At 40.7% G+C, this 27349-nt stretch overlaps 2 protein-coding genes across 8 annotated transcripts in view; both read right to left on the bottom strand.

Moving 5' to 3' along the window:
- Positions 1–3250: 3250 nt before the first annotated feature.
- On the bottom strand, positions 3251–18516 carry hipk1b (homeodomain interacting protein kinase 1b). Of its 4 annotated transcripts, none has more exons than XM_055025973.1 (18): positions 18194–18516; positions 15432–16162; positions 15110–15301; positions 14842–15023; positions 14604–14727; positions 14382–14501; positions 13661–13747; positions 13375–13559; positions 13115–13265; positions 12194–12380; positions 11138–11256; positions 9466–9600; positions 8430–8590; positions 7582–7653; positions 7067–7234; positions 6766–6986; positions 6572–6684; positions 3251–5138 (listed from the first exon to the last, which is right to left on the bottom strand). In XM_055025973.1, the coding sequence occupies exons 2-18, from the start codon at positions 16158–16160 to the stop codon at positions 4656–4658; spliced, it is 3429 nt and encodes a 1142-aa protein (XP_054881948.1). In that variant the 5' UTR covers positions 16161–16162; positions 18194–18516; the 3' UTR covers positions 3251–4655. The 4 variants fall into 4 exon arrangements, with proteins under 4 accessions (XP_054881948.1, XP_054881954.1, XP_054881959.1 ...); XM_055025979.1 differs by having other exon boundaries at positions 8430–8587; XM_055025984.1 differs by lacking the exon at positions 9466–9600.
- Positions 18517–19493: 977 nt separating this feature from the next.
- The window catches only part of LOC129354618 (calmodulin-binding transcription activator 1-like), a 77042-nt gene continuing 69186 nt past the window's right edge, over positions 19494–27349 (bottom strand). For all 4 annotated transcript variants that reach the window (XM_055024077.1, XM_055024066.1, XM_055024084.1 and 1 more), the window contains one exon: positions 19494–25904. In XM_055024077.1, the coding sequence (XP_054880052.1) occupies positions 25872–25904 (33 nt within the window). In that variant the 3' untranslated portion in view covers positions 19494–25871. The remainder of the gene's footprint in view (positions 25905–27349) is intronic.

Genomic DNA, 27349 nt, shown 5'->3' with positions numbered 1-27349 from the left:
TGTTTATGTCATGTTTAAAACATAGCTGGGATTTTAAAAAAATTTTGCGACATGTACCTACAACTATGAATTAAGTGTCTGGAAAATGACCAACAATGTGCTAATATCAAGTTATTTGGAGCGTTTGAATAAAAACATTTTTCAAAAGAGCTTTTGAGCAAATGTCCTGTTTCACAGCAGTGCACACCTTTCTACTAAATGAGGTTAAGACAGGTGTGTCAAACTCAATTAAGTTTTGGGCCAAATCAAGATCATGAAGGCTCTTAAAGGGCCGGTTGTGCCAGAATGTGTTGATAAAACCTGTTCAGAAACTCAATATGTCAATAAATTCTTAAAATTACATAATATTGAAGATCTTTTCAGTCCCTTCAGGAACTAATAATAAATGTGACTGTTTATTTACTCGCTGTATAAATCATGAACTATCAACTAAATTCTCAACAAACAGGAGGGATTGATTGATGTAAATTGGCAGTAAATAAATAAAAACTGCATTGATATGATTGATAATATAATATTTAATTACACTTAGTGTTTAGTCTACACTGGGGAGGGCCACATAAAAAGCTTCGTCGGGCCGGATTTGCCCCCCAGGCCTTGAGTTTTGACATGTGGTTTAAGACATCAAAAATGTTCATTTTAATTTGTAAAACTCTAGTTATGTAGTTAAAGTGAAAACGTATCCATCCATCCATCATCATAACACAATTATTACTTGTAAGAAACCTGCAGCCTTCAATGTTTTCTATCAAAATCTTCTTGTGGACTTTGTAAGGCTTGGGGAAGACAACATTTAATATCAAAATATAGATGAGCAGATGGGCGAACTCTTACACAAGAATACAGATTCAGTTTGCGCATGCCTAATTCAGTCCTCAAATCTCACTTGAAGAAGACACGTTCTGTTGCAGCCGATTGCAGAGGAAAACCTTCAAAATGAGAAGAGGAGTTGTTTTGCTTCATTCATTTCTGTGATGTCTTTTGACACTATTCGTGTTGCGGTTCCTCAAATCACTTTTATTGTATTTTCATGCAGCTGTAATTCATGCATGAGCACATGCAGCGTCTTTATTTAAAGGTTTTTGGCACAGACACGCACTGCTGCAGACGTAAAATAAGAGAAGGCGGGAACAACCACTAAATTTGCAGGAACCAAAAACAATAGACTTGCTTGGAAGGAGATCAAGGATGAGTAACGAGGAACTGCATAACGTCAAACCAGATGACAGGGATTCCTCGGCTAATGATGATAAACGCCCCATAAATGTCTGAATTGATTGACGCGCAGAAGAGAAAGCTTGAATCCAGACGTCAAGTTTTGTTCAGTTTTGTGAACTGAACAAAAATGAACGGTCATTACATGGATGACCAATGTGTCATCCATGTAATTCACAGAGCAAGAAGAAATAAGCTCACGCAACAGTACAGTAGGATGTTTTCAGTTTGATGTTAAGGCTGAGATCTGGAACAGTGTGAACTTCTGCACAGAAGTCTGGTAGAGCTCAGAAACTGGTCTGCTCTGCAAGCGGAGAACAAACGGCGAAAGGAAAAGGAATGAATCCCGGCGGACGTGAGGAAAAGTCCATATCAATAGGACGAACTCGCAGGCCCTGAATCTCCGGGGTTTTTATTCTACGGGCCGATACGGGCGGTTTCTCAGGGCGGCATTAGAAATGGAGGGCCCAGATTAAAATAATATACACATTGTTGTTGTCTATTACGCTATTATTATCTGTCAGCCGGCGCCTTCAGAAAGTTATCAAATGTTTTTACGCATGCACAGCCGATGAGCAGCCGACGCCCCCTGCTGGAAACTGAGGACAGGCAGACTTTTTAACGTGTTTTGAATAGGCCAGTATTCGGTAGTTCTCTCGTCCCCAGAATCGAGATGATTTTCACCTTTTTGAGTGGTTGTAGAATTACATTCAATACGACACTGAATCACAAGTAAATACAGGGAATCATGTGATTGCAAAAAAAAAAAAAAAAAAAAACTCAGACCCACATCTCCTGCAACAACCGAAAGAGAATCTGTCCTTTCTAAAGTACAATTCACTCAGATTAAGGATGCTTTAACAGCAACCTTTGAAAAATGAATTTTTGCTTCATATCTAATTTTTGCAATCAACCTTGAAGGCGACACTAAAACCAAGTGCACAAGAAAAGCCAAATGTCACTATTTGGAAAAACTAGTTTCCCATTCAGCTATAGTAGCGACCCGAGAAACAAAAAGCAGATTGAACTGAAGTTTTATGTCAGCAATTTATAACAGCATAAAATATATGACTTCTCCACTTGATTACTGTCAAAACAACTTCAAGCTGAACAATAAAAACAGGCTAAAATCCAAATCCAGACGCAGTCGCGTCCAAGCAGCCACAAACATCAAAATTTACAGTCGCAGGAACGCAAACAGAAAGCGGCTCTGTGTCGCTCCACAAAACGTTTTCATTTTGATCGACAATCCCCTCAAGGTTGTCTTAGTTGCACTTTGACCTTCCACTTAACCTTCTACAAATATGCTTTCACAGAGTGAATGTTTTTTTTTGTCATCTGTAGACCATAATCATCAAAACAAGAAATAAATAATGTTTCACTTTCTAAATCAAGCGACCCCTGCAACTTTCAGTGCTCAGAGTTTGAAGTGCAGGAGTACATGGGTGAAACCGGTTAGGAAATTAAGAATTTTTGAGATTGAAAATTTGGGATTTTTATTAGCAATGTGTCTCTTTTTAAACTTTCACCTGAAATGTATTCTTCAAAACATTTCTACATTTTTTGGTCTTTATCATTAAGCACTTTGAGATGTTTGTAATGGTTAAAACTTTTACAGTTCCTTGTTTCAAATAAAAAACAAAGAATAAAAAGACCGTCCTTCCAATATATTGATTTGGGTTTTATTACCTCACAGCTATGACTCTATCTTAACAATCCTCCCTTTACTAAAGCCAATGTTTTCAACCTTGAAGGAAATTTCTGTAAAACCAACTTACTTTACTCACCACCAAGCTCTTGAGTAAAAAACCGGCGCTTGCTCTGGACATTTTTCTGAGTCACGTACAAGAGTTAAATATATAAGCCTTGAGCCACCATAAAACAAAACAAAAAACTCAAAACATAACTCTGTTTATGAGGGAGAAGGACGTGATGAAATCTCATCTGCATTTTTACTCGCATGGCAAACGCAGATTTAACCCTCTCTGCTCAGAGACGTGTGGCAAACAAAACATCGAGTCGTGAAGCAAAGGAATTAAGATTGTGGTTATTTTATTGGAAACAGTGAAAGTGGATTATTTGAACCCCTTTTTCCCTGAATTAGCTCTACCAAACATCCTCTTTAACTACACTATGTTAGAATGAAATACAGTTAAATATTCAAGACATTACAACACAGAACCAACGATGGGAAACAAAAACAAACAAACAAAAAGGAAACAAAAAGCGGGAGGGTTTAACCTAAAAGCCCGCAAACCAGCCAGAGATCAGCGCCTTAAAGACGATGACGATGCTGGCAGGAGAAGCCGCCTCGCAGCTGCATGCCTGAACACAGTGGTTGACGGTTTTGCCGCCTGCGTGTGTCGGCAGATCTACTTCCCCCTCGTTTGGCCTGAAAACAGACAATAGGAAAATTTGCCTCAGACAGCTGGGGGTGTGTTCCCAACATACGGTTACATAAATACGTCTTTGTGCAGAACAGGGGGGTAGTTTGTTACAGCGTTCAGGCAAGGAAATAACTGGCCTTAAATCTGTTTTAGTAATAGTAGGTCCTACAAGTCTGGATTCACATGAATACATACATTTTTCTTTCCAGTACACATAAAGCGAGGGGGGGGCTTTTTATTTTATTTACCCCTGCCCCCACTTCAACAATCTAAAAAAAAAAAAAAAGAAAAAAGAAAAAAAAGCTTTTCACATGATCGCTTCGGGAAGGAGATCATGCTCTGAACTTTAGCAGTACATTCAGCACTCAGTTTCAAAGTTCTCTATTGCATACAAACATGATCGATCCGTCCGAAACGCCGTCACTACAGAAACACAACCACGATTTAAATTAAAAACATAGCCATCACAGTTTTCGCCGCAACTCTTCTCTGAACATCTTGGCGGAGCTTCCTCTTCCATAAACATCATAATTTAAAAAAAAAAAAAAAAAAGGCAAAAAACAGTAAAACGACATGAGTAAACAAACATGGGAAGGGCAGGGGGGAAGGAGTTACAGTATTTATGTTCGCTAAATAAATACAAGGCTTCAAGGGATTAGTGTGGAGACTTAAGGCTCATGAGAATCTAAGGACTTGTTTTTGAGCAGTTCTTGCTGCTAGTGACATTAGGTCGATCTCGCTTCCCAACAAAACCTCAAAATAAACAGATTTAACACAATGTCTTCGAACTGGATCGACTAGGATGGGGATAAAATATGAGCCGTGGGGGGAAAGTACTAAGATACATTACAAATAATACCAAAAGTCATTAAATACACTAAAATAGTCCAAAAGAGCATATAGATAGCTAGGGCTGAAATGCTTTCTTGTGGTTAAAAGCAGCAAACAATTAAGTGACAGACAGTAATTCATAAGTTTCAGTGTCCCTTTGTGATAGTACGTGAGTGGGGCAGTAGATCATCTCTACTTTTTTTTTATAATTGCATTGGTTCCCTACAGGTAGGGGTACTGTGTGAGGCGCCTGGGGCTCAGCTGGTAGGCGCTGTACGCCTCAGCTCGGGGCGTCACGCTGACGTAGGGCGAACCGGCCGTGAACTGGTGCTGGTAGGCGGCGGGCAGGCCGTGCAGCAGGCTGCTGACCGACTCCTTTCGACCGGCCGAGTCCCTCCTGGAGGATGACGAAGACGAGGCGTACGTCGCTGCATAGGCGGAGGGAGAGTGTCCGTGGCCCCGGCTGAGCAGCTGCTCCATGGCCTGGGAAGCCGAGGAGAGCGCCGTGGAAGCCGGGTAGGTGTACAGGCTGGCCGCTGCGGCGGCGGCGGCGGCAGCGGCCGAGCCCGGGGCCAGGGCCGGCACTTCTGGGAAGCTGTAGTGAGAGGCGGGAACAGTCGGAGGGAACGTCTGCTGGCGGTGGAGAGAGGAGTCGCCGTGGGAGACCAACGAGCGCTCCTGAGACGAAGAAACCACCGACTGAACCTAAAAAAAAGAAATCAAACATTTTTAAGCATCAACATTAGCTGTTCATCATTTAAAACAAATAAAACCCAAAACCAGAGTTTCTCACATATGCTTCCTCCTGCAGAAAGTTCCCAATTTTATTCGACAAACATTAATGGTGTAAAAACATATGAATTTTTAAAAAAGCACCGGTGATGTCTATATGACCAGAAAGATGAATGAGTGAAACTTCATTACGTTATTTTCTACATGTTTATTCAGATCTGGAAAATATCTCTAGTTAATTCTCTACTTTCCAAAGAGTAGAATTATTCATTGTTGTTGGATCAAGACAACGTTATAAACATCCATAGAAAACCAAAAAGGGTTTGTGTCAGGTCGTTTCCAAACCCAGCTGCCATTATAGTTCCGTCCAGCAGGGGGCAGCTTCGGCTCAATCAATATCTTCTCTCTTACTTAGCAGGGAATTCTGAGGCATTTTCATAAAACTAAAACTTCCTTAAAAGTCCTGGGAGTAATCTGTAAAAGTGTAAATTGAGTTTGCTCCTGCCTTCAGTTATAGAAAACTGAATGAACCTGCAACAAAGTTCAACTATTCTGGTGGATCCTGCATCCTTCAGCTGACGCCACAGTTTGCAGAATTATTACAAGAATCTCATTGCATTAAAGATTTAGATCTACCTTTAGATCTAAATCTGGGAAACAGTACACAGAAACTAAAAAAGGACACCACAGCTGAAGAAAAGCACGGTGGTGGCAGCGTCGTGCTCTGTGGTACATTTTCTTTACAAAGACTGTATTATGAAACTAAAATAAAAGCTGTATTGTACAAGACATGACACACTGAACATGATAACAGGCGGAGATGATGATGCATCATTTCAAACTCCAGGAATATTAACAGGAGCCAAACCACAACCTGGAAGATTTCAAGGTTCTTCTTGAGCCGATTCCCCCAAGCAAAATCTACGGTACTTTGGCACAAAGACGGCGTTAAAATAATGGTTTTCTCTCCCATCCAGTCTAGTCAGTGATAGAAATATACAGAAATTGTTCACAAAATACCCCAGAGACACATGTTCGAGCTTTATGGCTAAACTGGAAATGCCTCAATGCTCCATTTTTGTCCTTTTTTTTCCTTTGATCTGAAAACCACAGCAAAGAAAAGAGGAAAGTCTAGAAGAGCAAGTTAAGTAAGAAATAACTGCAAAGTGAAGTTGCTTTTTCAAATAATGTTTTTTTTACTATTTGTTATTTTGTTTATCCACTGATGATGTTGTCAGTGTTGTTTCATTCAGTTCACTATCATTGCTTACACACATTCATTCACCCACATTTATTTTCCTTTACACTAATGCAACCTTGCTATGGATTTTGCATCGTGACGTATAATTAATAAAAAAAAAAAGAAAAATTGGACACAAAAACAAGGCAGTGAGATGAAGCCTCACCTGGCTGAGGTTCAAAGGGTGGGACTGGCTTGGGACCAGCGCAGCTCGATCCAGGCTTTCCCCTGAGCTGCAGGGCTGCCGGTTGGACGATCGTTTTGGCTTCATGTAAGTACCTGAAGGTCGAAAGTGGAATCGTTATTCATTTGTCATTAATGCTTGGAATTAAACTCGCCCGACATCCGCGGGGCTCTCACCAGTCTCCACGCGGCCGTGTGAAGCCGCCGGCCTCTCAGAGGTCTGGCTCTTGACCGAAGGAGCCACCACTGCCAGGGACTTGGCCTGCCGGGTCGGCAGGGGGCCGGCGGCGTTCCGACTGCGAGGCAGCGGGGTCAGCGGGCTGGTGGTGGACGAGTCAGAGTCGTGCACCGTGACGCAGCTGATCACATTGGTGCGCTCGGTTCGGCTTAGTCCAACACTAGACGGATAAATGTCAGTTAGAATATTTTTGTCCGAAAGCAATAAGGAGTTTAACTCGCAGCAGAGGGTTGGACCCACCTGGCCGGGTGGAACTTGCGCTCGTCTTCTGTGTCCGTGTCGCTGTGAATGGTGATGATGCTGACCGCCGGGCTGGGGGTGTCCGAGATGACGATGGGCTGGGACAAGGCCACAGAGGAAGTGGGCGGGGTCACGCCGCTGCTGAGTACAGATGTGGTGGACACACCCCTAGATGGAAACAATTTTTAGTTTTTATGTCTCTCCATCCAGGCCAGACAAAATTTTAGAACTGATGATGAAGGTGTGGGGGATTTTATTTCAGATTATTTGGAGATTTTTCCAACATTTCACCTCAACTCATCAAATCATCTAATCATCATCATTTGCCTCTCAAACAGGAATTGTCTCTATTCAACTACACACAGGTTGGACGGGCTGCGTGTGAAACATCCGAGGCGGCTAATGGATGGCACAGTTTCAATCAGAAAAAAATTAATTAAGGGATTACGTTTGCCTTCAGCTGGCACAACACCTTTCCCCAAGGGAAGCCGCAACCATTTAACAACCGTACAAACCTGTTTCTGTTCTCCCCACACCGGGCTTTTCCTTTCTTTCTCTCTTGCTGCGTCCTGGCATGAGATCCGTTTCTGTTGGGGGTTAACAAATTAAAAAATGAGCACAGCAAACAACAGGAGAAAATAAAACCCAAAAGAAAAACAAAAACGGCAATTATCAGGTATTTGGAAAGGGGGAGAGAGAGAGAGCAATCAACATATCACAGCCTGTCGACATTTTCTAAAGTGAGCGTCGGTTCTGTGGCATAAAATACACTGAGCTCTGACTTATCATCTTAATAAAATGGTACAAAATGTCACCTTTGTTTATATTTGAGATGATAATTTCTAGTTAAAAAAACAACAACTCACCAACATCTGAGAGACACGAAAGAAAATGATCTTAAAAAAGCTGTTTTTTAATAGTGATCAAGTTCATTTTGCAAAGCAAAAGTAGTACTTTCAGCATCATTTAGTCAAATAGAAAATAATAATTGAAAGTAATAAAAAGGAATAAATATTTACTAAAAAATGTAATGCAATATTCAGCTTCTATAGTTCTGAATTCTTTCCTTTTTTTTAACTTTTTGTTATTGTATTTACTAATGTGATGCTTCAACGTTGAAGATTTTTGACTAACCGTGTAAAATATGTATCTAAAAAAACTCAATTTGTCTAGAATCATTTTTAACAGCCTGCCTGTCTTCTTCCCACACCCTGAGCCAAACATGGAGTCTCATTTCTGACCTGCAGATGCCAAAATGGCATCAAATGAAGGTCAACACTGAGACACTAAAACTAAAACGCCAAGCATCTCAAATTCCTTGTCGTCCCACAGCCCTGCGGCATGTTTCCACCAGTTCACCCACCGCCAGCTTTGTCCCATTTGCACAGCAGCGCCCGAGTGAATGGCTTCCAGGGGAGATTCTGTGACGTTCGCCTGGTGGGCGGAGCCATGGATGGCCACACCTGGGACCTGCTGCCATGATGAGGGGATGAGGATTTGTTGGGTGCCAGTTGGCCAGGCCTGCTGAGAAAGACAAAAAGACCCATTTTTAAGTGTGCACCCAAATAGATACTTAAAAATGAGAATCGCTTTTCTAATTGCTGCCATGGGCCAGACGTATTAAGCCATGCTGAGAAATCCACAGACTAAAAAAAAAAAAAAAAAAAACGTAAATAAATAAATACAAGCCAGTCGCCGGGATCGTCTACAGGCAAAAGCACAAAGCTAGAGAAGCGAGCAACCTTTCCCAAGCCATTCCTTTAATTCTAGCATTGGCCTGCAACAAATTCACAGGATGAAACCATGCAAAGCACAAACAATGAAGATCAGATAAAGAGTCGAGTATTTACAGAACCGCGGTTGCCTGTTAAAAAAGATCCAGATTAGTTCAGTCCCCCTGATGCAAAACAGTCTGCTGATTGTAAATGTTGGGAAAGAGCATGCCACATGCTCAGGGGCTGAAACAGAAGAGGTGTGTGTGAGAGCTTTTAGTAGTCGCAGCTGCGACCTCCACTGCTGGAAATCGATGGCAGGACAGGACAAAGAGAAGCTACAAGCAAAGCGCAGACCAACTCAGCAGCGCATGCGCTCCATGCCCTGAGCACACCTATTGGGGCAAGAACTGTTGAATGAAAATGGGCGGATGAGGTAGCGGTGGGGGAATAAAAAAGGGGAAATGTCATTGATGTATCATAAGGGGGGATTTGAGCATGGACCAAATGTGATGTGTCCATACGAGAGATTGGAAACTACAAGAAGGACTAGCCCCATACAACGTGTGGCACAGAAGGAACAGAGAACTTGCAAACGAATGGAGAGACAGAGAGAGAAAACGGGGAAGGAAAGCTGCCAGTGTTAGTGAGCAAGACGTTCTCCACGGGACGCCGTCGGTGCTTTACCAGCACAGTGGCCGTGTGCTCCAAGAGGGCGGGCCGACCCACTCCAGGGCCCAGCCCCAGGGGAAGGGAATACTGAGGGGCTATGCCTGCTGGGGGTGGGTGCAAGGTGGCCACCATCAGGGGTGTGCAGGAACCCTGGAGGAGGAAGGGAGGATAGACGAGGGTATTGTTAGGTGAGGAGTTAAATAAAATTAAAAAAATACAAGGTCAGGCCCTTCAGCCCTGTGATTGGGTGAGGGGAAGCACAAACATCTGCAAAGAGACAGACAGAGGCAACACTGGTCAGCTATGTGACTGATGTAGGAGTACTAACACCCCCCACATTTCAAAAAAACACTCCAATCGGCTCTGAAAGGAAATCCACAAAGAGCCAAAGCGCATCAGAAGGACAAGAAACTTCATCTACTCAACCTTAGAAAAACCTAGATCATCTCGTAAAAACCAACTGTTAAACCCATGAGATTGTTTGCCTGCTTTAATCCATGTAGTCGGAGGATTATCAGTTAAGCACAAAATGTGACAAAATCCTGTTATGTTTCTCCTAGTATTCACATATAAGAAAGTCAAAATCAAACACATTTTTGATCAACTTTGTGGTCAAAACTCTGTAGTCCATCTCTAACTTATAAGTCCAAATTTAGGCCAGACAGGATTTGCTTACCACACTGAGAACAATCATTAGGGAAGTGAGAATTTCAGCCAGAATATATTTTGAAACGTATTTTCCCAACTCTAAGTTGTGTAAACTTCAAGGTTTATGGGCTTAAGCGTAGAGTACGAGGTGAAGCATAATGAGGGAGAGTGAGGCCTCTGGAGATCAGCGCCCTACATCAAGATATCAAAAATTAGGAAAAAAAAAGGTTAAGAGACTCTGAAAACTTAAAAATTGCAAAAAGTCTGAGCGGGACGCAGCACCGTTGTGATAAATAATAAAAAACAGCTTATTTTATTTTATTTTTTTAAATAACCGGTTCCAGAGAAACATGACTGCAGCAATTTTAGAAAATACTTTAAGACAAATTGCTAACAGTTTCCTACAGTACACGGTCGGTAACCAGTGGCCTTGGCTATTAAACTGGTTCCAGTAGCAGACTGTGCTAGAGTTTACTAAACACCAGTTCTTTTGAGTCTTCAAACAGAAACCTTCACCTGTTTCCCAGAAACCACCAGTAATTCTGCAGGTATTACTGCAGAATTACTGAGTAATACCTGAGCTTGTTTATTCAGAAACCAAAGGCTCATGGGTAACTGTGGCCAAGAAAAACATTACGCTCATTTTTTATTCACCCGTCAGAGTTTAAACAGCTTAATGCTAGTGGTTGATTGTTTCCCCCTGAATCTATAAATGTTGTTTCTGATGACTTCACTTCTTTAACATCATCTTGGTGCATTTAATTTATCTGTCTTTATCTCCAGTCCTTCAGCTCTCCTAGTGCAAATCACAGATCAGCAGTTAATGGAAATAAGAGTAAAATTTGAGAGCTGAATCAGTGTTGTTCTTTTTCTTAATTTTATTTCTACAAACATTTGAAAGTCCTGTATCTTGTTTTCCAACCCTTTTGTGTTGATGTAACATAAAATCCAATGAAAAACACTGACGGTTATAGTGATAATGTGAAGAGATGAGCTTTTGCAAAGCTCTCACATATTTGAATATCATAAAAATGCTTACCTGGGTGAGCATGCTTGGTTGGATCTGCAGTGACTGAGCAGACTGGTTCTGAGGTACTACAGGTACAGAGTTCTCCACCCTGACAGGGAAGCTGGAGCTTTTATTCGATGGTTGTAGCCCTGAAAAACAAAACAACAACTGAAACAAAAACACAAAACCAGAAAAACAACCCAAAAAGATTATCCAAAGATAATAAAAAACTACTTTTTCAAATAAAACTAAACTTTATCTTTTAGTTTATTAGGATGGTTGTGAGATTGCAAGATTTCTCTAGTACAATGCATTTCAAAGAGGAAGCTGTGGTTCCGTAGGTGGCCACCAGGGGGACGCAAAGGTGTCCTCAGAAAGGTGGGAAGATAAAAGGAAACAAATGCAAAAATAAAAGTTGAATTTCAACTATTTTTTAATTAATACATAAAAATATAATCAAATCTGTTTTTTAATTGTTAATGGAACACAAGTTATTTTAGAAAATACTTAAAACTGAACTATATAAATTCAATATTAAATATAAGTATTTATAATATATTTGTCATGGTCATCCTTCTGGTCAAGCTGCTTTCACCTCAAGCTAGCATAGCACAAGGAAAATGGACAAGTGTATGAAACACAGCTTAGATTTTAGTTTTACTTTATTGGACAAGACTCGTGTTGGAACTGTGGGATTAATATGAAAAATATAACATATTTTCTTAGAATCAAGAGGGGATTGTGGTGATTTTTGTTTAGAATCAGGCAAAACTTTTAAGACATCAGAAGGAATAAAGTTATATTATCTGATAATACATTTTTTCACCATAGAACTCAACTAAAACTAAAATGCATGAGACAGCATTCAAGCTAAACAGAAGCAATAATTATTGCACAATGAATAAAAGTGGGGAAAAAAAAACATTGTCAAAATTTGATATTCTTTACATATTTCTTCTAAAGGGGTAATGCTGTTTGAAGGACCGCAGCTTAAAAAACTTTGGGAACCGCTACTTTAATCTGGTATATGCCAATGCAGAATAAATTCTAAGAGAACTGCTGTGTGGCTAAAAGTCTAAGATCTACCTTGAATAGTAGAGGGTGGACACACAATAAGGGTCTGCTGGAACGGTTCTGTCTGGCTACACAGCCCAGCAGGACGGGCTGGAAGTGGGACGCTTTGTTGAGCCAAACCAGGAATGTTGATGGTGGCCTGTTGGTAAAGAGCTGGCTGGTAGTTCAGCAAAGGCACCGCACCCCCTGCAGAAGGCACCTGTTGGGATGACGACACTGATTGACACCAGAAGGCTTAAGGGTTCAGAAACACATGTTTACTGTCATTCATCTGGGACTCTTCACATGAATGCAGTTCTGCTTTAGTCTGGTAAACTGCAGCGTCATTGCTGACACAACTGCCCTAAAATAAGTTGATATGGTCAACTTTACTGTCCAGCTCAAGAAAACACCACTTTAGTGGACACACTGCAAAAACACAAACTGTTACCAAGCATGTTTGTTCTAGTTTCTACTACTTTTTCTTTGTCAGTATTAAGAAATTAACTAAAAACAATCTCCTCTATCTTGCTGAACTGTTGCTTGTAAGTTCGTTTTGTCTTATCTCAGATGTACAACGATGTCTGCACTAGGAACTAGACCAAACATACTTGGTAAGATTTTGTGTTTTTGCATTGGAAAGACAAAGATCTCTGTAATTATTCCCCTGTAGAAAGTGGCACACTCTTTGAAAAGCTACAGATACCACACCTGGACTCTGCTGAAAACAATTTCTGACTTTGTGAGAAGAGTAGAAAATACATTTTGCAAACCAAATTGGCTTGAGAGTCATTTAAAGATATCAGGAGAAAGTGTGACATCAGTGGAGTCAAAGGCTTAAAAACCGGTTTATAACAGAGAGCAACAAAACAAAACAAAAAACAATGAATACCCACATTCAGTGTGTGCTATTACACCCAGGTGTGCATAAATATTTGCACGCACAGCTCCTACCTGGTTATGCTGGTTAAGCTGGCTACTGAAGGTAACAGTGAGGTTTCCTGCGGCAGCACTGGGAACTGCATTGGTGGAGTACAGAGACTTGCTACTGTCATATGTGCTCCGGCGCTTGCAGATCTCCATATTTTGGAAGCATGACTTGACACTGAGGGAAAAAAAAAAGTTGTGAGTGCCAATATTTTAGCAGCTACACTTAGGTAAGCACTTTCTCCAAAAACTGATGTGACTTCCCTCCCTGCTCCCCCTCCACTTACTGTGAGCTGTGCGGATAATTTATTAGGTGACTCATCGTGACAAAAGGGTGGCCCAGCGTTTTTGTGGGAGTGATTCTTTTGTCAGCATCAAGACGAAGCATCCGTTTTAAGAGATCTATGAACTCCCTTCTGTCAGCTTTCTCAGCCAGCATGTCCGTCCCCTCCAAATGAGATGAAAGGTTAACCTGAATGCAGAAAGAAACAAAAACGGTTTTATAATCAACAAATACTTCATAATATTTCTGAGACATTAAAACAGAGCCTACAAACTAAGGATGAAGCGTACCTGCATCATGTCATCCAGACAGTTGAAGATGTACTTCCTGGCCTCCTTCGATTTGACACCCATTTCCATTTCATGCTCTGCTGGTGTCTGGGGTGGACAAAAAAAAAAAAAAGTAATGCATGTATATCTTTAATGATAAAACCATTTTCGAATGGTGAACCAAATTACAAAGGAGCTTAAACATTATGCCAATTATGAGAGAATTTTTATGAAACAATGTGTCAAAAAATTGGGGCAGGATTTGTTGAACAGCTTTAATTGTATAAACTTGTTGTTTTATGAGACAGATTAATGATCTGTAAAAAAGGAAGTAAATGTAGGAAGTTTTATAGAGCAACACAGATTTCTGCCTGATACAATTGTAATGACATTTATTAAATCTACTTTTACCATTTCAAGTCTGTTATGTCTCTACTTTAGTTTTTAATCTCTAACGGCTGTGTTGCACAATTTGTATAAAATTCTCTAAGAAATAAAATCTAAGCTGGGTTCCATAAAAAATATTTTATGTAAGAAAACATTACAAGTACCTTAAAAAAAAGGTTTGACTTGTTTTGGAATTTTTTTTTTCCTCAACTAAGCCCTAGTCTGTGCAGTAGATCATTTTATTGTGCTACAAGATTCTCTTCAAACCGGGATATTTTAGCAATGTTTCCAGCTACCTGTCACCTACTGCACATGAGTCGTAGATGTGTAGTAAGCGTTAGTATGCCATATCAACCTTAAGCCGCCAGAGTGGGTAGCTGGAGTCCGGACCTCGGTTGAAGAAGCGGCTGGTCTTTGTGCCGGCGCTCAGGAGGTATTCAGCTGGGAGGCCTTGAGTCTGAGAAATGTATCGGATCTGGAGACACAAAGGACAAGGAATCAGTTTGTTTCGTATGATCTACTGCATCTTCTCTTTTTAGATGACTATATTTAAGATCTGACCACCATCCATACTGACCTGGTCATACTCGGAAGCTCCAGGGTAAAGAGGCCAGCCTAAAAACAGCTCAGCAATCACACAACCCAACGACCACATGTCGATGGCCTCACAGAACGGCAGGCCCAAAATGATCTCTGGAGCCCTGGACGGCAGACAGAAATGGGTGATTAATGAGTGAAGTGACAAATCTGATCCCAAATGTTTGTTTTTTTGTTGGTTTTTTTCCCCCCAAAATGCTTCAAGATTAGTAAAATACCTGTAGTAGCGAGACTGTAAGTAGGTTGAGCACACAGCTTTCGACACATGACTTGCAGAGCCGAAGTCTATAACTTTCACCCGGTACGGCTGCCTGATTGGGTCGACCAGCATGATGTTTTCAGGTTTCAGGTCTGCATGGATCAATCCTAAACTCTTCAGTTTCATCAGTGCTGTGGCCACCTTAAAACGCAAACAGCTGTTACAACTTCTTGAAATACAATGACGAGGACGACGACGACAAAAAGAAGATGTGACGTTCAGCTAACCTGCTGCAGGATGGGTCTGATGTGTCGTAAGGGGAGCGGGCTGAACTTGCTGTGCTTGAGGAAGTCATACAGGTTCTGCTCCAGCATCTCAAACACCAAGCAGGTGTGGCCCTTGTGTTGGAAGCATTCATACGAGCGCACAAAATTGTACTCGTCTGCGTTCTCTGCACTCAGCCGATTCAGAATGCCCACCTGTGGAAAACAGAAACCAGCTGGTTAGAAACAAATGCTGGTTTACGAAGCTTTCCACCAGAAAAGTCCAAATCCAGTACAATGAAAAGCTCCTGGAGATTCAACCTACAGAATCATGAACGTGCTTTACCTCAATTTGTCCCTGACGAGCGTATGAGGGATGGTTTTTCAGAATCTTGATTGCCACAATCTCATTGGTGCCCCTTTTCCAACACTTGGCCACTTGCCCGAACGTGCCCCTTCCCAGGAACTCTAGGACTTCATAGCTGGAGGACATGGAGCAGAGGATCTCGTGCTGAACGAGCTGATAATCCCCCTCGCCGTTGGAGCTGCTGCTCTTGGTGGTCGGAGCCGAGTGAGGTATAGACTGGCCCGTGCCGCCTCCCCCCCCTCCGCCTGTGTGGGTGGAGTAGGTCGCTGCGGGAGCTGAGAGCTCCTCCAGGATTTGAACGCTGCCACACCCGCTCCCGCTGCCCTCGCTGACTTCCTCTATCTTTCTCTTCTGGCCGTGCCTTTGGCTCCTGACTTCAGACGATCTCTCGTGATTGTATGAAGAAGAGGTCGCCTGCTCAGGGACGCGTCGACTGGAGCCGCGAGGAAGACTGCCTGTGCTATCAGCGGCTCGCACCACCACCTGGCCCCTGGAGCCCGTAGCAGCAGGAGGGAAGACGAGCGACGGCGCAAACGGAGCCACAGCCATGGCTGGGGTGAATGCGTACGCCGGCTGGCCTGCTATGGAACCGTAGGCTTCAGTGGTGGAAACGTCCCAAACATTGCTCTCCACCTTGAGCTTCTTAACTCGGCAAAAGGCACTGGAGGAGATTGTAGGGGGAGAGAAGACTTGCAGCTGTGAACTCATTGCTGCAAGAAGGAGAAAAAAAAAAAGAAGAAATTTACAACAACTGGAAAAAAAGGAAAATAATCAGCATCCTCAATGTATAATTGGGTATATTACCATGTGTCTGCACATAGCACTGAATGTATAATTATGCAACTAGCAGCAATACCTCCTCAGTAACATCTTATATATACAATTTCTAAAAAAATAATAGCTGTTTTGCTGAATGTCTGGTGCCCACCAATAAATCACGAAATAACTCAAAAGATTTTAACAGAAAACTTTAAATCACCAAATATATTGTCGTAAACGGGACAGCTGGCTGAATAATACTCCTTTAAAAGTCAAAGAACCGAAATTTATCTTATTTACTTTAAAAATGTGTATAATCGATTAAAAACCCAGGAAAATATCAAATATCTTTTAGAAATTGTCAATATTTGTTACTTAGGGGAACTGCTTTCAAAGTTTTAATGTAAATCTGCACTCCCCACTTTCATTTCCCCCCCATTGCTGTATTCAATGCGGGGGGGAAATCCAGAATATTGCCTATATTGTTATAGGAAATTTGAGAGGCCTAACTTTTCTGAATATTTTTGACATACTGGTAGGGAAATTCTTATGGGCATGCACTAAGAAATTTTGATGCAGGCCTTTACCACTTAAACCCAACAATTTAATTTTTTACCAACTGGTGACCACCAAGTCACAGAATTACATCTCTCTTGGGTATGAACGCTGTTACCAACTAAACTATACTCAAGATTTGATAGTTTCAGAATCAGTGACATGTTCAAAAATCAAGCCAGCATTTAAATTACCATTAAAATGACCAACTCTGAGTCATTACCCTCTTAGTATAGGAAACCCCCTGGTTAGCAACAAGAGCACACAAAACGGGACATTTCCCCTGCTGGCACAAATAATAGTGACAGGAAGGCTTGAATGACAATAAAAAAAGTATAATTTTATATTTTAGGGAAAAAAAAATTACATCAGATGGTCTAAGCTTGATACAGATCAGAAAAGGAAACTTTTAAACAGTTTCTAGTTTCCAAACTAGAAACTGTTGCCACAGCGTTAGAAGAGAAACGAAAAGGACTGCTTATCTCCTCTCAACATAATTATACAGAGAAACTTTGAAACATGAGCATGGATGACAGTACGAGATGAACTATGCACTGGAACACCGTCCCACACCACGGGCTCCCAAACAGCAAAGGCCTGTCCTCACAGGGAAAATGCAAGGACAAAAAAAAAAAAAAAAAAACCCAAGGCCAGGACAATATGCTCACCAATACCGACTTACTTTAACATTTACCACCAATTCTGTCCTGATCTAATGAGATTAGGACACTAAAACAAGCACAAAGCGTTATAATCTGAAGCTGTCACTGTGCTCTGTCTTCCAGAGAACATTATTATATTGAAATCCTTCATTTCTCAGAGAACAAACGAGATCATACTTATAAAAAAATATATGTTTAAAAGATTATTTCAGTTATATACGGACAGGATGATTAAAAAAAATATACAAAAAAACCCCTTTGGAAATCGAGAATGTTTCTTAATACATGTGTAATTACATGCGACAGACTAATCAGCAAAGCATCGTTATGAGAGTGAAATATTTAAAGATTGGCTTCATCTGCTGTACCCAACTAAAGCAAAAACCACCACTATATACTTTTAAAGCAGACAAGTTTTGAAAAAAAAACCTTTACAAAGAGGTTACTACTGACTGGGTGTTGAAGAACAGATTTTCCTAACACTTGGGTTACAATATATACGTATATATGTCTTAAAAAGTGTATCTGTGAGTTTCTGTCCGTTTTTAGCCCGAATGGATTCATAAATATGCACAAAGCGGAAGAATTTTTCAATCAAAAGCACAAAGATTGTTACTCAACAGACTACAGCTAGCATGCTAACGCGTTATCTCTGGGTATCAACCCATGGCCTCAAAAACCAAACGTTTTAAAACACAAAAATGAAGCCAATGTTAACACTTCTGTACACACCCAAACTTACAAGAATAAACAGTGGTAACCTACTGTTTTATTTCGCCCCAACAGCTCTAAATCACGGCTCCGTCCACGGTTTAAATCCCGCTGGTCGGCCAGTTATCCGATTAGCATCCGCTAGCTAGGCCCGCATTGTTTCTTCAGCCGAAGGCGAGCTGGTCCGCATTACAGCGCCGAGTTCCCACACGAAGCAGCCCCGAGCTCTCATTTTCCAGACCAATTAAATACTCTACTTCTAAAATATGTACAATTCATAGTTAAAAGGTCGCTCGCTCTGCTCTTAAAATCCGCCCTCCGTGGAGCGGCCAGATCCACTTTTCTCCGGAACGAGCCACGGCCTTATATCAGCTGCGAGCTTTACGACATGTCCGGTTTCTACCGTACTTACGGTAAATTTTCCGAGGCAAGAAGGCAGCAAAAAAAACAACAACAAAACTATTTTTACATTTTTGGGAGAGAAACTGAAAAACAATGCCAAATCTAGAGTTGAAAAAAATAAATCCCAGACCCCCGTTTGTGCTATAGTGTCCTAAAAAGTAGAATCAGTGAGAGAACAGTAATATTGAGGAGAGCGCCACATATTTACGGTAAAAGTGAATTGACGTAAATACTGGTAATTTTCCGGATTGCCTTGGAACTTTCTGACACTGGAACCGAGTGTTGTAACATGTGGCCCTACGTAAATACACTCAACTTCTCTCTAAAGGACTGCAGGGACAAACACTTGCTGCATTGGAATTTGAATACATGGAAAACATCGGTGAATGTAGCAAGTTTTATTTAAAAACATATTTATTAGAATACAGACGATACAATTGATTTGTTTATTCTATAAATCGAGTGGCTGCAGTTAAGTATTTGCACTTAAACTAATATCCTACGAACACAGCGTGTATTTATAATATGTGTAATAAAATGAACAATTTTATCTTATTATAAATGCTTTTATTGCTGCTTTTCTGGAAGTACTTGTAATTAAAATACCTCAAGAAGAAGAAGTCCTTATCATCAACCTAATCCTTCACTCACTTCACGTCTGGACTCTGATTTTAGTAATCCTGACTGATATTGTCTGCTTTTACATCTATGTGGAAAAAAGCTAATGTCTCTACAGAGTATTTAAATAACCTAGATGTAATAAGGAATAAGTGTTTTCAAATGTTTTCAAAGTGCACAAGTCTATTTCTTTTTGCCTGCCTTTGACTATTGGACATGTTTTTGCACTTTCGCCACATCTGCATGTCATCATGAAGTACTTTATCTGGGCCAAAGAATGAAAATAAGACAAATATGCAAAACAAGAAAGAAAACATCACCCCCCCCAAAAAAATAGGTTAAAGTGCAAATTTTCTTTTTATTCTGATTTCATTTTACAGCAGAAATTATGTAAAGCATTCAGAAGACATATTCCACATATAAGGGCAATATTCAAAAACACTTTGCATGGCCTCAGCAACAAAATATTCTTTTTGAAAACATCAACAAGTTAGTGATGCTTGTGCATGCATGTTTGTAAAACAAACAAACAAACAAAAAGGAGGATTAAAAACTAGGCTACAAAAAGAAAGAGAGAAATGAGCGGTTGAGATCGGCATGAGAACACAACAGCAGGCAGGATGATGGTACAGCAGGAGATGAGAGAGAAAAGGGAAGACAGGGGGGAAGAGGAGGAAGGCAAGGAGAGGTCTAGCCATAGGTTATCTATAAGGGTCTACCATTCTAGCATGCAATGTGGTGTTTGGCCACGCCCTCTTGAAACAAGGCCTGAAAGACTATACGGTTCATTTCTAGGCGGACGTATGAGAACAGAGGCTACCTCTGTGCACGTTTTTGCCACCTGTTTACTGTGGCAAAGGTTCTTACCTGTCAGTCTTTACTTTTATCTTAGTTACATACTCTTTACAGTCACCATCCTCTGCGAAACATGATCCTGCTGATGGCATTACTGTGGTGTGGGATGGTATTTTGTTTATCGTGCAGGCTGTTGAACTGATGCCTGTGCGTGTACGTATGTGAAGGAGTTTCGCAAAGTCATTTTTAGGTTCGGTGGCGAGAGAGGGAGGACAGTTTAGTGTCTGTTCAAGAGGAACTGTCCTCAACATGGCCGTCATAGATAACGAAAGAAAAATAAACCCCAGACATGAAGATTGTTATGATGATGGAGATGTATTAGTTACAGTGCCTTTAAAAAGTATTCATAACACTGCAAAAAAAAAAAACAACTTTTTTTTTATTTTGTCTTGTTTCAGCTACAAACTTTTATGTATTTCATTGGGATTATCGGGTGGCTATGAAAGGAAAAGAATACACGATTTTCAAGATGTTTTAAAATATACCTCTGAAAGTGTGGCAGCTATTTGCATTCAGCTCTCTTTGCTCTGATACCTCCAAGTAAAGTGCACCCAGTTGCCTCTAAGCTCACATAAGAGAGTTAGATGTTTGATAGAGAACATCACTGAACATCTTGAAGTCCAAGGAACAGAGCAGACAGGTCAGGGAAAAGTCGTTGAGAAGCTTAAAGCAGGGGAAAGCTATAAAACAAACCTACAAAGACAAGGCTGTCCAGTCTAGCTGAATGGCTGATTCCATCAGCAGCTGATTGAATCAGAGAAAGATTCAATCAGCTCCTCGTTACTCTGGAGGAGCTGCAGAGCTCAGCTGGGAGAATTTGCTCACAGAACCACAGGTTCTGCACCACAAACCTGGCATCTATAGAAGGGATGGTGACCAGATTCACAAGAAGATGCATGAAGCTAAAAAGAGGAAAAATCCTGGAGAAAAACCAAGAGTCTGTGAAAGACTTGGTCAGAGCTGAATTTTCTACTGGGATGACCCTAATTACAGTCAGAGCATGTTCCAGGCTGAATGATGAGTCAAAGCCCGGATGTAAAATCTGAGCTTGAGCTTCTTAGCAAAGAAAATGGGCTCAATTTTCAGTTTCTTTAGGTCTGAAGAGCTGGTAGAGACCACTTATTGCAGCCTTCATTGCACCTCTAAATTCTGCATAGAATTAATATGGCGAGTTGCATCAAATGCATATCACGCTTTTCATATTTTTATTACCAAGAGATAAAAAACGAAACAAAAAAAAAACAAAAAAACATGTATACTTTTCCTCAAATTCAATATGTTAAGATCTGGGATTGTAACATGACAAATTGTGAGAAAGTTCAAAGGTTTAATACTTTTGCAAGACACTGCAAGATACTGTAATTCAGAATAATCTAAAAATGGCCCATTCTAGGATCTTGTGAGTACATTAAAGTCAAGAGCATTTGCATCAGTGTAGTTTCTTATTACTTACGTTGACTGTCATTTCAACTTATACAAAATCTACAAACCTAAGAGTATTTTGAGTGTTTTTTTAAAGTTGGAAGCTTGATCCATGACACACCTTAAGTGCTGATTTTTTTTTTTTTTTTTGAAGGGGGTTATAAGAGCATGTGTGTCAAACATTCACATTAAATTTGAAGGTGCTACACGGACAGATGTTATATTATAAACCACTCACGCACGCACACACACACACGTACAACCAAATGTACACAGCCTCCACGTGTGGGACACTTGTGTTAATGCAATCCACACACCATCTCCCTGTTCTTCAACCCTGAGTATAATCTAAAGGAGAGATTTCATGCCTCCCAAAGACACAAGCACATGAGAGAAAGCGTATGGCCTTATTTGCGTCTGAGCCAGACTGTGTACGTTTGAGTTCCACGCTGTGTGTGAGCACATCGGAGTCAGAGATTAAGTGACAGAAAATAAAAAATAAAAAAATCCACAAAGAGGATGTCTATGAAAGTGATTTAGCCAGATAAAGACTTTAGAGTTCTGTTTATCAAAAGCATTTTCTGAGAGTGAAATAAGAGTGAGATTCATAAAACACATGAGTCTCCCAATAGTGATGCTGCTTGTGATAGTGCCTCTCATAGACAGAAGCAGAATTCAATGCTTTTTTTCTCCCTCCTCTGATAAGTACACACAAATGTAGGGGCGATGCTGTCATATTTGTTAGCCCGACATAGTCACACATATGATCAATTAGGCCATGAGCGTCCATTCATACCAGACAAATTAGGGTTTTTAACAGAGATCAGAACTCTGTCAAGTTAAATTTTAACACACAATTTAGGAAAATAAAGAGATAACTGGGAACATTTTTGGAGAATATACAATACTTCCTGATATTAGTTTTCTGTTGTTGAGCAGGCACTTTCTAAACAGAACTTTCCACAAGATTAAACTACATGTCATACAATTATGGCAGTGACAATGAGGAAAAAAAACGAAAGAAAGAAAAAAAATAAAAAATGAAACAAACCATGATTTCAGAGACATTCTGTTGGGAGATGGAAAGCTTTGACTGGAGGCCGGCCAGGATCTGCTGAATGTGAGATCGATGGTCTTAATAAAAGCAAGTATGTTGCTGGAGCACAACCACACAGTAAGAGATGTTCAATGGATATAAAAAGTCTACACACCTCTGGCTTTGTAATGTAAAAAAAAAAAAAAAAAGTGACAAAGATAAACTTTTTCCTCCTAAACAAACTGAAATCTTTTAGGCGAAATAAAAACCCCTGAAATAAAGTGGTTGTATAAGAGCGTAGATCCTGTTTTGCTGTGTTTGAACTCTAACAAGCTCCTGTGCTGCTCATGCCTGGGCTGTCAGGATGGCAACACAAATGCCTTTTTCTTACAAAGCGATTGATCCAACCAAAAATCTGTGAAGCAACCTTCAAGGTCTTCCAAAAGCATGTTTGGAAAGGCATTACGCTTTGACAGAAAACAGTAGGACTTTCTGTTGTTTTTATTTTGGGGGAACTGTGTTGTGGGGGGTGAATCAAATGAGAAGAATTATGAAAAGCTCGCATTAAGCCTTCAGGTTTCTGCTAGAAAGCTGAAGTTGAACAGCCGGTGCTTAGACGTATCATCTGAGGAGGGCTGTGTACAGCAGAGCTTCTTGTAAAAAGACAATTGAGAGTAAACAAATGTCACCAAGCCAACATGCGTCCTGCTGATAGACTCTGACTCAAGCTGCAATAAAATCAGCACATGTATCATATCAGCAAAGCTTTAATTTAGGGTTGTGCACACTTATGCAACCACATTACCATTATTAATATTTAAAAGATTTCAGTGTGTTTTTAATTGAGTAGTAAGGTTCACAAAAATAAAAAAGGAAATAAGCAGAATTTATAAAGTCCCGTTCCCAGACAGAAGGTCACCAAGCTCCCTCCACGTTTTCCTGTACAATACAGTTCAAATTAAATTAACCAAATAAGCAGTTTCACATTCAATTTTATACACCAATGCCTATATATAAAGCCTATGTTTCACATTAAAGATGGTACGAGATGAACATCTTTTTGTGTCACAGGAACTTGGCATTTAAATGTGTGCAGACTTTTTACACCCACTGTGGCACCGTCTTCTCTTCATGATTCACCAGTCATAGCATTCACATTTCAACATCATCGGCAACTTCAGCATCATCTTATATACTTGCATCGTCTCCATCATCACTTTATGCATAAATCTACCTTCTTCAGACAAACTTCAGGACTTGTAGGTCTACATCTGAGCTAGAACTAGGTTACTATTGTTTACTGTCAGCATGTGCTGCCTCTGTGGATCTTGCTGATTACTTTAGAGTACTGGTTTCCCCAGCACAACACACTGTGTTTGTTAGGCAAAAATAGCATTCATAATGATTGGCACTACTGGCAAAACGGGTTTAATTTTTGCTAGCCAAGAAACAAAAGCACAAAGTGTAAATGTTTAGTTTTTTTTTTGTCTGAAAGATCATGGTTTCAGCTTACTTTGTTTTCCCACTTATAGTTCTAATGTTAGATTTTTCGTTTGCATGCTTTTAAGAAAAAGTTCTTTTTCAATAACACTTATACTGGATACTCTTAAAGTGAAGCAGTTAAAATCCTCTCACAGTCCATAGCCACTAACATGTTCTTTTAGCTGTTTCTTTAGTCTTAAATCTCATGCACATTACTTTGTCTGTATTATCTACATTATTTACAAGCAATATGCCGTCCTGTGTACCCAGATCTCTGTCTAAAGTTCTCGTTACGGGAAGTAAAATAATTTATAATCTTAAATACAGTCTTCTTATGAAAAAGTTTCAGGGTCCTTGTATCCCCTTACCTCGTCAGTTTATATACAGAAATATGCAATAGTCCAAAATATGGATTTGATCGCCCATATAGGGCTAATACAGGGAGCGATGCCCTGTATAGGGGCAAGTATAGGACCCGTGTCCTTTACAGAGCAAGCATAGAGACCTCTCGGAGTCAAGAAGAAGTCAAGGCAATGTTATGTGACTCTGTCCTCAAAACCACAGTTAGGATTTGGAGGTTCACGCAGAACAAACTAACAGAGACATTTAACCATTGGAACATGTCATATTTTCATCACACCGGGAGGGGAGGAGGGGGTTTTTTTGAGTTGGGGGACCAGTCTCGAGCTGAGCCACTCTTGAGCCAGTTAAAGAAAGAATTAGACCCTTAAATAAATAAATAATAAATAAAGCACCCAAAAAAGAAGTCGTTTGTCCTTACACGGTTCACATTACACAGGGCAAGGATAAGTCGATGAAGACATGAGACACAGTTACACATAGAAATACAAAAAAGAAACAACACTAAAGCAGTTTGGCAAGCATGCAGGAGCTCATAGCTCAAACACATGCATTGAATTGAACGAACACGGACACACCACGTCGGGCGAGCAAAAGTGCTGCCGCTGAGAACAACTCCATACAAAGTCCATGTAGCAAATTAAGACATCGTTATTCAGGCCGCTTCCCTTTTCTCTAACAATGCTCCTTGTACATTCAAGTGCAGTTCCTCCCCCTTTTTTTTTTTTTGTTTTTTTTTTTGATTAGGTGACTAATAGCTTCGTAAGCCGGTGAGTCAGAGTGGTTGGGTGATACTGTGAGATACTGAATCAGCAGAATGATTTGCAACTGTAGCTCTGCAGGATGATATAGAGGAGGAATAAGCGGGGGAGGGGGAAACCTTGCATGCAAATGCAACACAGAAGTGAGTTTTTTTGGTTTATGGTTTCTTATTCTTTCACAGATCTCTGTTTGGATACAAAAAAACACAGCGGGTTTTGTGTTTTCTGCATGTCAAAGTTGCCTCTTTCGCTAGCCAGCTGTTCCCCGTCGGAGCCTCTTCAGCACATCCAGCCGCTTGTCTCAAACAGCAGGATGTTGTCGTCAGGCACTTCCACTTGTTTTTTTGTGTGTCTTTTTTTTCCCTTTTAACTGCTTGTCCCGCTCGACAACTTGCTCTTGCAAAGAAACATACCCATGAGGAGTGCAAAGAATGCCATGAGGTTAATGTGATGGCCTCCCAGTTAAACTGGAGGAGGATCAGTGCTGTGAGCAGAGCCTGGTTCTGGGGCTCTGCCCAGCAGTATGTCTGTCTGAGCTGCCATGATGGACACCTATCCTGTCCTCAGTCTGTCTGGGAAGAGTTTTTTTTTTTGTTTTTTGTTTTTGTTCCTCTTGAGAAATGAGGCCAGGGAGGTTGAGAGCAAGGAGGAGAAAAGAGGGAACAAGGAGAGGCTGGGCGATGGAAAAGGAGAGGGGTGGGGTTGCGACAGGAGAGATGGACTGGGGGAAAAGAGGGGAGGAGGGTAGATTGATCACAGGCTGATGGGGCTGTGTGCAGGGCCTGGTGATGCATTCTCAGGACCCCTGGCCTTTCTCTGCTCTCTGGCCCTGAGGGAGAACCAAACAGACATTACAAACAATCAGAAAATACATTCAGAAGGTCAATGTGTATGTATGAAGTGGCTCGCGAAGCTATTCACATTGCATTTTGTCACATTACAACCACAAAATTCAGTCTATTTCACTGGGGGTCAATATGAGAGACCAACACAAAGTAGCACATGCTTTTTTTTTTTTTTTTACATATAAAAAACCTGAAGTTTAGCATGCATTTGGATTCAGCTCCTCCGACTCAACACTATGAAGAGACACCTGTTGTTGCAATTACAACTGCAAGTCTTTGTACATCCAGAGCTAAATCTTTGTCCCATTTTTCTTAATTAAAAAAAATAAATAAAATAAAACCTCTGTCAGGTTTGGTTGGAGGACGTCTGGGAACAGCAATGTCTTAGCAAATTATCAGTCAGTAGGCCTGGACTTCTACCGTCTCATTCAAGCATATGAACAAGCTTTTACCTAAAACAATTGCAGCTCAGGCTGCGCATCTCGGTTTGTCATCCTGCTGGAAGATGAGCCTTCGCTCCAGTCTTGACTCTTTCACACTCTCTAACATATTTTCTTGCAGGGTCTGTAGTTTTAGCCCTGCTTTCCATCCTTCACGACTATCTTGCAACGTTAATCTAAAGGCCAGATCTGTGGAATGGATGGCTAATGGTAGCAGATTTTCCCACCTGAGCAGTGGATCTGTGCTGCTCCTCCAGAGAAACCATGTGCCTCTTGGTATGAGGCTGATTAATATTCTAATATGTGGGCAGTCATATCTTGGTGGGTTTGCAGTTGTGTCAAACTCTTTTCATTTTCAGTCTATTGATTCAGTAGTGACTCTGAGCTGTTCAAAGCCTGGAATGTCGTTATTATAACTTAATGCCAATTTAAACTTATCCACCAATTTCTTGTTCTTTCTGATGGTGTTTGTTCACTAATGTTCACTAATAAACAACAAAAAACTTTCCAACATACATCTCACGGTTTCATCTTAAAAAAAAAAATCTATCGCTAAGCTTCCACTTTCTAATAAAATATATTGAACTTTGTGGTTGCAATCAAACAGAATGTGAAAAACCACAAAGTGGTGAAACACTCTTGCAAAGCGCTTTAACAGCAAGTTGTTTTTCTTTTTCGACATAGTCCCTCGAATGTCAAAGAGAAATCAGAAGATGTTTGACAAAATCTCCTTAAATTCACATCCTTACACAGCAGACATACATTCAAATCCTCTCTACCAGCTCCACCCATCAAGGCACACAAAAATTTGCATGCCAAGCAACCCTCGATGTCCCCTTGTGATAATCGGAACATGCCCCCAAGAAGACCGTATGCAAGATTTGCTTCTCTATCTGTCAGTCATGCACATTTATTGTCATATTCTGCAGTCCTTCGAGGCAGACAGAGCGATAGGGAGGAAAGAAGAGAGCAGGAGGAAAGGATAATGA

The sequence above is a fragment of the Poeciliopsis prolifica genome, unplaced genomic scaffold (assembly GCF_027474105.1).
Source record: "Poeciliopsis prolifica strain line A6 unplaced genomic scaffold, Auburn_PproV2 SCAFFOLD003, whole genome shotgun sequence".
Classification (NCBI taxonomy): domain Eukaryota; kingdom Metazoa; phylum Chordata; class Actinopteri; order Cyprinodontiformes; family Poeciliidae; genus Poeciliopsis; species Poeciliopsis prolifica.
Note: the sequence above shows the minus strand (reverse complement) of the source record. Positions and strands in the feature narration are given on the sequence as shown.

Excerpts from the sequence above, each read along its gene's own strand:
- hipk1b (XM_055025973.1), bottom strand. The coding sequence starts at position 16,160 with ATGAGTTCACAGCTGCAAGTCTTCTCTCCCCCTACAATCTCCTCCAGT. Across the intron at positions 9,601-11,137 it reads AACCAAGCATGCTCACCCAG|GGTTCCTGCACACCCCTGAT; the intron begins GTAAGCATTTTT and ends TTCCTCCTCCAG. Across the intron at positions 6,987-7,066 it reads CGCAAGTTCCACCCGGCCAG|TGTTGGACTAAGCCGAACCG; the intron begins GTGGGTCCAACC and ends TTATCCGTCTAG.